Source organism: Eurypyga helias, unplaced genomic scaffold (genome assembly GCF_000690775.1).
Source record: "Eurypyga helias isolate BGI_N326 unplaced genomic scaffold, ASM69077v1 scaffold14707, whole genome shotgun sequence".
Lineage (NCBI taxonomy): Eukaryota > Metazoa > Chordata > Aves > Eurypygiformes > Eurypygidae > Eurypyga > Eurypyga helias.
In genome coordinates, this window is record NW_010263770.1 from 34,746 (window position 1) to 45,472 (window position 10,727).

The following is a 10,727-nucleotide window of genomic DNA, read 5'->3' on the forward strand; positions in this document are numbered from 1 at the left end:
TGGAATTTCTGCCTTTGTTCCTTTTGCTGTTTTCCTCAGGGCAGGAAAATCTAGTAAAACTGCCTTGTTTAAAATCAGCAAGTTCAAAGACAAATTGTCAATTTTAATTTAACGTAGTTCCTTTTGAGACATTTTATAGTCTGCAGATACAGTAGGCATCTGGTGTACAGCCAACAGGAAGATGCAGTGTTTTAAGACTCCAGAAATTATAATTTCAAACCAAAGAATCTCCAGCTAGAAATGCTGTTAAGTACTTGATGGGATTTTACAATGGTTTAAACAAGGATCACGGGGGGGAAGCTGTCGAACAGTGTACAGCGCCAAGATTCAGGCTAGAAACACATCAACTGTGGGAAGCGGTCAGAGTGTAACAGAATGTTTCTGCTTGATTATCTTTAACAGGGAGTACAATATGGCATTGGCCTTTACTTTCTGGCATGAGAAGGCTGTGTCAGACCGGTAGGGAAGTCATATCTAACTGTAGCCATCTCCAGGTGTGGTCTGATGTGGGTGCATTATAGGGAAAGCTTGGTTTCTTTTCCAGTACTGTAGTGTGCTCTTACTTCATTGAGGGTACTGTTGTTAGCATGGAGGTAAGGCTGAAATCAGATGCACAAATGTAATTTTTGCCCCCAAATATCTAATAATCTTTTCAATGAGTGGAGGGTAGATTAGTAGCTTCTTGGCTATTTTAAAATTAGAAGATTCTTAAAGAAAAGACATGATTTATTACTGAGGTCATCAAAACTCTGCTTATTTTCCTTTGTGAATCAAACAGGGAAGCCCTTAAAAATGGATATTCAACTCTTGGAGGTATGTGCCTTGAGGGCTTCTGAGTATTATCCATAACTGCAGCTTCTTAGATGTTTTGAGAGGTGGGGTTGCTAATTAAACTAGTATTATCATTGAAGGAAATGTTTGTCAAGCTATGCCTTTAATGGGTCTGAGATGCTGAGTCAGTTTATAGATGTTGTAAAAAATGTAAAACCTTAAGAATTACGGTGAGATTTTGTTAGGCACTTGAGATGTAGGAGTGAAAATTCTGCAAAATAACTTTTATTTTTTTGAAAGCAGAATTTTATCAAGTATTTCAGGATAAAAATAGGATGTTTTTATTGCAATAAACGTGCTTTTTAGCTATTTACCTTTAACACTGAAAATTACTTCATTTTTGTTGGTGTGGTCTTGTATTAATGTGCTGCTTTAGGTAAAAACAACAATGAAAACCACTGTGGATTTGTTCCCAGTTCCCTTTCTGCTAGGAAGTCTATGGTAAAATTTTTTTTGGCAGAAGCATAAGAAATAAGTAATTAGTATACTGACTTCTGTTTTTATCTAGCTGATAAAACCTGATCTTTTCTGAATATTTCACCTCCAAGATGATATAAATCATTGTGTTTTGATAATTAGTAAGCAGCCAGAAATAGAGCATGTGTTAGTATTTTACATAACTAATATCTGAGAAGTGGCTTGACTCAGAAGAGACCAGTGCTACCCTATCAGTTTGTCACTGTACATTAACTGCCTGTGACTTGCCACAAAGTAATCTCTTATGAATGAGAAAAATACTGTTTTCAGTAAATCACTTTTTCCATCAGGACCCTAATTTGAAACACAACTGCTTACAGGCAGTTGGGCTTTATTAATAAATGAAAATATTCCTTGATTGTAAGTTTAAGGTATGAAGGTATCATTGAGGCATAGCTCTGGGGAGGATTTTGTTTCACTTAAGTATTATAGCTGCTGTCGTAGCAAGAATAGAAAATACCTTCACTTACACATGTAGACAGACATTAACATCAGGAAACCAACTTTACCACAATGTTGACAACACAGGGGGATCCAACTCTTATCTGTAACTCATTTAAAGGATGGCTCTATAGCTCAAACTGTAAGCTAATGTGATACAGAAGGGCTATAAATATTTTCTTACCAGTCAGCTGCTTTTACTAATGAGTAAACGATGAAGCTGAATCTTCTTTCAGTTGTATGCTCATGCAGTGACAAGCATGTTACATGCAACTCCTGTGGATAAGAGATCTGAAGAATGGTTATGGTGAGTGCTGTTGGCACTGAACCTTGCTGGTGTTTTTTTTTTTTTTAATCCTCTGGAAATATGGAGCTATCTGTCAGTCTGCTTCAGATTACTGGCACAGACGTCATGCTACCATATTCAGCAGAGTAACTCAGGAAATTTTAGTACCAGAATGAAGCAATGTACTTCAGTTATTTTCTTAGCTTTTTCTTAAATGACTTTTTTTGGTTTTGTTCATCAAAGGCTAGTTGGTTCTCTTATGTACTTCTCTTCAAAGTATTAATGTTTGGATCATACTGGAAAAGCCAACAGGAACCACTTCTTTTATCCTCTTTGAATAATTTTTGCCTTGCCTATATTTGGTACTGTTATGCTGTGTTCTTGATTCAGGTTTGGCACTTAGCAATGTTTTGAAGGTTGAAACAAAATTTGACTGCTTCAGTGTTTGTGGCGAATATCTAGTGCTGATGTTCAGAGGTTTTCATTAGAGGCCTTTGAACTTCAGATTTTACCATGGTGGTCAGCACTTTCTGGAAACAGATTCCTGTGTTGTCTCCAGATTTTTTTATGGAATCCCTTTGCCATCTAGATGAAATACTTTATGATGATTTAATGCTCTGCCACTCTTAAAGAACCTTGGAATACAGCAACTGCTAGTATGTTTGAAAGGGCTTCCATTGAGAAGGCAGACGGAGGAACTTGGTTTGTTGTTCATCAGAAGGGTTCACAGCAATTCTGTCTCCAGAAATAATGCTGCTTTGAGTGCGTGCTTGTTAGAGTTCTTCCAAAAGTAGAGCTTGGCTTTGGGTGAGTGTTACAGATGGAACAGAAACTTTATCTAGGAGTAAAACTGCATGAGGACAAAAGCCAAAGAAATAAGTCTGAGTATTCTGGTGAGAATGGTCTGTGTTTAGTGTGTGATTGGTTTTTTGTTTGGTTTTTCCCAACTAGACTAGAAGCATTTTCTTATTCCAGAGATTTGGCTTGCCTTTTTACCAAATATGCTCCACTTTCATAGGACAGCATGAGCCTGCTATGCTTTTGTAAGCCATTTTTTCTTTTCAGATATGTGAGTTTCTGCCTGCTGTGCTCTTCCCTTAGTTCAGCTAACGGGCTAGAATTCAGTGATTTCTCAAGCCGACATGAGTCAACTCACCTTGAGTTTAATGACTTGTAAACAAGTCCTTTTGGTTTAAAAGTGTATTTTATTTCCAGTCTACCACAGTTCAGTTTTGCTAAACAACATAGCTTGCCTTTTTGGTGAGATGTAAAGGGAATCAACTGCTATGCTGCTATTAGACTTTTCTTCAAAGGCATCATAATAGCCTTCTGTGATATCAAAGCCATGAGCTCAGGCTGCTGTGAAGCACATGTTCCTTAAAGATATTTCAGACATGTGGCACTGTGTGAAAGTCTGTCCTGGGGGGAGCTGCAGTAGTAAAGAAAACTTGTCCCAAAGGCCTTGAAAGCACAAGTGAAGTAGCTATATTTTAGTGCAATTATTTTATACTTTTTTTTTTATTTTCCACATATGACATACATCTACGTAATTCAATACTGATGCAGTATTGTGATTTCGCAGGTTACACGGTAATTTATTCTCTACAACAAGGAGTAGCTGACTACTTACAGTGTGAAGTACATATGCTTTCAAAGTACTAAGCATTAAGGAGGAGTGTTGAGGGGGGAAAAAAGGAACTGCTGCAGCCAGGAGCAGGTTTTTTGAAGTTGCGTTGATGCAGCTCTAAAATTAGACTTAGACCAGCACAGGGCTGTTTGCTGTTGAGATAATGTATCTATATCTACATTCTTCAGTTAAATCCTGGATTAAGTACTAATCATTAAGGACACAAATTTTCTTTTGTCATCTTTTTTTAAGTTTATGGTCAGAACTCTCTCATGTTAGCTACAGTTCTTACAAAAACTTAAAACATGCAATATTGAGATCCACCTGACTTCAGGCAAGCTTTCTGTTAGTCAGTGTTTTTAAAATGGAATCACTGTATGTGTTTAATGAAGATTTGTCATATTTATAGCTGCAGTTAGTAGCATCACTCACTATGATTGCCCTGACTACTCTTTTAAAGGACCTGCTCTTTTGTTTCTTGTAACTTTGTCAGACTCACACGGAAAACTTTTGTCCAATAATTAAGTTTATTGTAACCATATATTCTGGAGAATTTCAAGAGTTTGACTTAGTCAAGAACAAGGTGAAAGTAAAAGTCCTGACAATATTTTCTTAGAGAATCAGTGTCTCCATACCTTTTAGTAGAATATAAAAATGAAAGCAGCATCCTTCTCCTGTTGCTTTGAATATAGATATTTAGAAGATGCACTCAATCAGGTTTTCTCCTTTTCATTAGAAGCTTCTACTTGGTTCTACTAGTGGCTGATTGTCCCTGGGGCTGTCCTTAAACATGTTGTAGATGCTTAGTATCCTGATCAGACCGAATAGTCTCTGTACCTTGATCAGAGTAAGAACAAGCCACTTCTACAGAGTGCTAAGCATCATTCAGTTGAGGACTGCAGGGTTGAAACTCCGAAGTAATTAATGGTTGGGCTCTCAACTAATTTGTGTAGCATAGAGCATGGAGTTGCCTCTTCCTCACATCCTAGACTTTCTTTGACTCGAGCCTGAACAGCAGCAATAAAGAAGGAATGCAACTCAAGTGTGGAGGGATTGTAGCAGGAAAAGGCACAAACTTATTCATAGAATTTGAGGCTGAAGAAAAAATGCACAGATGAGAGAAAGAAAATTGACAGTTGAGAGATAAAGATTGAGCACAGACTGGGATGGGATCAAGATGGAAATTGAAGAGCTGGAAGAGAGAGTGGGATAGTCTGGAAACAAACTGGGAACATTCATTTTCTTGGGCAGAAATAGAAGGATTGACCATCTGACAGATGGCTTCAGAGAAATTTTGGAACGAGAAGCCAGGGCAGGCATTGAGCAGCATGTGATTGAGGAAGCAGGGTATGAAGCTGTATCAGGACGTTAGAGTTGGCTACAAACTTGCTAAGATGGAAGATCAAGTCTGAGGAAGACATGGAGAAGCTGGGCTGCACTGAGTGCTCTGAAGTGGAGCCTGGAGCTAGCTAGATGGAGCTGTGTGTGGGAAGAGGGATCTTGAGTTCCTGGTGACAGATGGCAGTTTTACCAGGTCTGCTGGACAAGGGGGTACAGCAGCTAACCTTTTTAGTTGTGGCCTGAGAAGCCAGAGCAATGGTTCTAAAACTTTTAGCCTTGCTTGAATTCTATGAATATCAGCCCAAAGCAGTCCAATTACTTTGAGACACTTAGAGCATGTTTCGATATTGTAATATCAAAAGTTACAAACGTTTGAGAAAGTTAACATTTTTGAGCTGTAACTTTGCATCACTTTTGCAAACTGTTTGTCTTCACAAGTATGCATTAATGCTGTGTAGTATTGACTAACACTAGTCAATAAATATATCACCATCAGCAGTATCATTCTACTGTAGTTTTGTGTCATTTAGAGCAAGTGTTTAGCTTTTCACTGCTTATGCTTACTTCAAAATGTGACTTTTCTCATACACTACTGAAATCCTACTGCGAAGCCAGAATTTACTTCTTTAGAGGTAATACTTATGATAAATACTGTTGACTGATCTTCAAAATATGCCTGTTGTCAAAGAAAGTCCCATCCCAGGTTGAGAGTAAAGATGAACCTGTGATCCTTCCTACACTTCCTGTGGGAAGATTAAGAATATGCAGTAGTTCTTATTGGCTGTTTTTAGGTGTTGGGAACTAGATTATTCTAATCTTAGTTTTTCCTTTTTTTCAGGACATCTGGCTACTTATGTTTAAAGTAGTTGCCACCAAATAGAATGCTTAGGTTCTGTGTACAGATGAAATTGTTACAGAAAAAGCTATACAACTGGTAAAACTTCTGTTGTCTAGCACAAAAGCTGAATTACCATCATGTACTACTTCTGACAGTTTCATATTAATGAAAATCTTAAAAGATTCCGTTGAGGGTGAACATTTATGACTAATACATAATATTTTCAGAGTGGGATCTGAACTTTTTTCCTATAGTGTTTTTTTTTTTTGTTAAATTGTGCAGGTTTTATGTGTGACTCCTGTGCTAGGGTTTTTTTTTTAGCAGTCGAGAGCTTCATGCAGGGACTAGTCAAAACCTGTGTATGACTGCAGAATGTTTCCTTTGCTTTTTTAAGAACATAGCTACCTCTTCATTTCTGGAAATGGTTATTTAATAATTTTTGTTTTCACAGTGTCTGAAGAAGACACGGCCCAGATCGTTGAGCCAAATGAGACGGATGATAAAGCATCAAGTTCTGAGCAGCTAAACGATAAGGTAGCTGAAGAAGTTGAAAAAGAAGACGCAGAAAATATTTCAACAACTGAAGACTCTATTTCAGAGTCTAGTTTCGCTGAACAAAGTGAAGAATCTTTAATGAAAGCAGAATAAAGTACTTCAAGTGCCTTCTGTAGCTAGTTTTTAGCTTTGTTCATGCCTGTTGTTACTATTCAGGTGAGCTTTTTTTAATGGTACAACTTAAAAATCTTGCTTGAGCTTAAACTGCCTCAACTGCCACAGTATGTCAAAGCTGTGTGTGAAAGTGGGTATTGTAAATTAAGCATGTGTCTTTAAATAAGTTAACACACAGAATGTATAGTTGGTTGAAGTCTAGCAGTTGTATCCATCATTCAGCTTGCATACTTAAAAACTTAAAAGTCTAATCTTTCCTGAGGGTGACCTATAATTTGACAACTCTTTAGCTGTCACACATAAAAAGCAATTACTGGAGCAACTGACCTAGTAAGTTTGGTCTAGTGAACTTGAGATAATTTTGAATGCTTCCCCCATAAAATGAATCGAGTACATTTTAAATACACAGATGTTTACAACCTAAGTGTCATCCAACATTTGACTTAAGTGTATGGAAATGTCATTACAGTAGTGTTAATGTTATTCATTGTCTAACTTTTTGACAGAATTCAGTTAGATGACACTCAGATAAATGGCATCTCCTTTGGTATTTGCATTGCAAATGAACCAGAGGCATGTACATACAAAAACTGTTTTGTGTTTACATAAAATATAGAAAGTCTCTGCACTTGATTGTACTTGAATACAAAGCACTATTTATACCTGTACAATAACGACAAGATATAAGTGAATTTTGTGCCTTTGTGTATTTTGTTAAAGGAAAATAAAGACATGTAGCAGCAACACTTGCTTTGTGATTCCTAAAACTGAAGACAATTTCTGTTCTGCTGTATGCAGCTATTCTGCGGTTATGTTGTGGAAGTTCAGAAGGAATAGGGCACCTTAAAAGGAGCATGTCTGTAAGTAGCTAAGGGGGCTTTCGTAGACTAGAGAGATGCCTGATCAACAGGGGAAGAACATGTGCATTTGGCAAAAGACTTTCCTAACTGTGCTTGAAGTCTGATACTATTTGTTAAAATAACAATGAATATTTGCTGCTGGATTACTGAAACTGTACTTTTTTATTGTATGGCTTTTCAAGCTAGGGGCATTTGTTATACATTTCCTGTTAAATGTTAACAGTTGGGAACCAGGTCCAGAATTTTTTCTGGTGCCTGGAAGTGAGGTGCCTAAGTCAATCTGATTCTTTAGAAATAAATGCTGATCATGTGTAACTTGGTTGATTTAGTAGTAGTTCTGATAAAAGTTTTAATGTGTGATGTTCTCTGGATACCTCGCTATATGGAGGGCAGGAGAAACTTAAAAAAAATTTTTTTATCCATCATCTTGGTCTCAAAGTGAACTGGCTTTACAGTATAAAGGCAGCAAAAAAGCTGAATCTTAGTAGCTTCAAAACCCTCAATGAGAATTCTAAATGTGACCGTAGTATCCATGTCTTCAACTGAGACATAATTATTACATGAACAGCAATGATTAATTTTATTTGCCAAATACATGTTTTATTTTCTGGTTCTTTGGGGTTAGTTTAGAACCCAAACCCTTACATCAATCAGAATCAAGTTTGGTCGGTATTTAGGAAGAAACCTTTTTTCTGGTTCACCAGCTAAATTGCAATTTGTATTTTAATTAACTGACTTAATAGACAGAATGTAGGCTTGTGATTAAAAGAGTACGTGTAGGTGTTTGGCTATATTTACTAAACAATTAGTAAAACCAGGTAACCATCTTGTGTGTGATTGTCTTAGTTGGGGATACAAAAAGGACAGTCCCTTTCCCAAACATGTCTTAGGGTATAAGAAAAGTGCAGGGTATACAGAGATAGGGAAATAAATCCTTAATATTTTAAGAGAATGTATTTTATATTCCAGAGGTTCTTTTAAAATAGAAATAATTTTGCCTGAAAGGTGACAAAGTTTACGCTTTTATTTTGTAAGACTTTCAGATGTTAATATCTACATTGCATTTTGTGCCTTGCTAATTTATCTCTTTAAAGGCCGATTTCTTTGGAGGAGAAAAGTATCATGGAATACTTCAGTAATTCAGCACAGTAAGTTGTTGGATGTACTTATAAGCCCTAAACACAGGTAGAATTTGATGTTATGATCCCCCTCATGGGAGCTGAATGCATGAATTACTGTCACTTTAGAAGTCAAGATTATTCTAGGCCCATGTATTATTTCCTTTTAAAAATTTGTAGCTTAAATGTCAGGCTTTTTGTAGAGTAATTTTAGGTCCTTCCCATGACAAGCAACCACTGAGCTGTAATGCACATAATATCGATTGAATTGACTGAGAAAATAATTTGTTGGTATTGGAGCTGTACATTAAAGTTTTTTCATTAGACTGCAAGATGTCTATTTTTAGATGTCCTGCTTCTGTCAAGGAAACTGATGCTTCTGAGGTTGTGTGGGTTTTTTTTTTTTTCTGTGGAAGAGGAGAATCGGTATCTGCTTCAGGGTAGGGGGGACAGGAAAGTGTTATTTCTCCCAGCATTCTTAAATGTGACATTAGTAACTTGCTACAGGAGTGATTGATACTTTCTGTTTAGTATGTCACTGAAGGATTGAGTAGTGACAGTCAACCTGATGTGAAAACCAGTATTTGTTAAAATGTGAAAACCTAGCTTTATGAGAACTAAGACTACCTAAATTTTTTGAGGAGGGGAAGAATAAGTGGGTTTTAAGCACATGATAGTTTTCCTGAAAGACTTTCATCCTGAAAAGAAGTGTCCAAGCAGTTGTTTTCATTAGCTCCAGAAGGTGTGCTAGTTTTGGCTAGGGTAGTGTTAATTTTCTTCTCAGTAGCTAGGATGGGGCTACTTTTTGGATATGCACTGAAAACAGTGTTGATAACAGGGATGTCATTGTCACTGCTGAGCAGTGCTTACACAGAATCAAGGCCTTCTCTGCTGCTCACCCCACCAGTGAGTAGGCTGGTGGTGCACAAGGAGCTGGGACAGCTGATCCCAGCTGACCAAAGGGATATTCCATGCCATGTGTTGTCATGCTCAGCAATAAAACTTGTGGGAAAGTTGGCTGAGGCGGCTGTTGCTTGTGAACTGGCTGGCTTTGGTCAGTTGGTGGTGAGCAATGGTTTTTATTTGCATCGCTTGTGTTTCTTTGGGTTTTGTTTCTCTCTTTCCTTTTCATTACAATTTGTTATTTTATTTCAATTATTAAACTATTCTTATCTCAACCCATGAGTTTTCTCACTTTTACCCTTCTCATTCTCCTTCCCCCCCCATCTTGCTGGGCGGAGGAAGTGAGCAGGTGGCTGTGTGGTGCTTAGTTGCTGGCTGGGGTTAAACCATAACAGAAGGCTTGAAAAAGATGTTAAGAATGCCCTGGTATTTTGGTAGAGAAAGATCTATTTTTCACTTTCTAATTTTTCAGGGTTTTAAAGCAGCTATCGTAAATGAGGGTAGAGGGTTAATTAATTAATCTGTAAGTGAATTCAGACTCACAGATACATAGATAGTAAGTAATAGACTCTGGGCTTTCCTCAGTTTACAGGGAACATTCATATGTTTCTCCTGCCAAGTATGTATGCCCCAGTCCTGACACAAATGTGAGAAGAGGATTCTGTTTCTGCAACAGTTGCGTCTTGGCTTCTGTCTACTGCAAGTGTAGCAATAGTAAAAGGTGCCTGTCCAATGGGAATTGGCTCGATCCCAAAATACCTGTCAGTGTACAGCAGTAGCCACACTTAGTCATGTCTTTTTTAGACTTGACTTGTCATGTCTAACACCAGAAGACTTGGAAGTAAGCGTATGCAGAGCAAAAAGGTACAGCAATTGTCAGTGATACTTAATCCAACTGCAGACTGACTCAAAAGATGAGGAAGTGGAAGAAAGAGGGGAAAAATATAACATGTTGTGCTTACATGTTTTGTTGTCTTCTGACTTCCCAGCATGAACCTGAATCTTAATTTGTTCAGAAGTACTTAAAGCCTGGTCCTGTGAAAATCATACTTGTGAGAGATGTTATATAAGCCCCCTTTCTTCTTGTGGCTTGGATGAGTGGGGTAGTAAAGTAATACACGGCAAGCTTGTTGGTGCCATGTTTTTATTGCTTCTGAAACATTGTGAGTAATTGCAGATGTCCTTTTATTCAAACATATTTTATGTGTTAGGGAAATATTATCTGGGCTACGTAAAAATCTGCCACAAAAGACAAATGAGTGTTCTAGTTCAGAATAAACTGAAATGAGTCAGTTGGTCAAATTTAGGTTTTGCAAAGAAGCCTGCAGAACAAGGA

General features: G+C 37.4%; 1 protein-coding gene across 1 annotated transcript in view; it reads left to right on the forward strand.

Moving 5' to 3' along the window:
• The window catches only part of KIAA1715 (KIAA1715 ortholog), a 37,710-nt gene extending 31,084 nt beyond the window's left edge, over positions 1-6,626 (forward strand). The window contains exon 12 of the mRNA XM_010156186.1: positions 6,293-6,626. Within this exon, the coding sequence (XP_010154488.1) occupies positions 6,293-6,489 (197 nt within the window). The 3' untranslated portion in view covers positions 6,490-6,626. The remainder of the gene's footprint in view (positions 1-6,292) is intronic.
• The last annotated feature ends 4,101 nt before the right edge of the window (positions 6,627-10,727 follow it).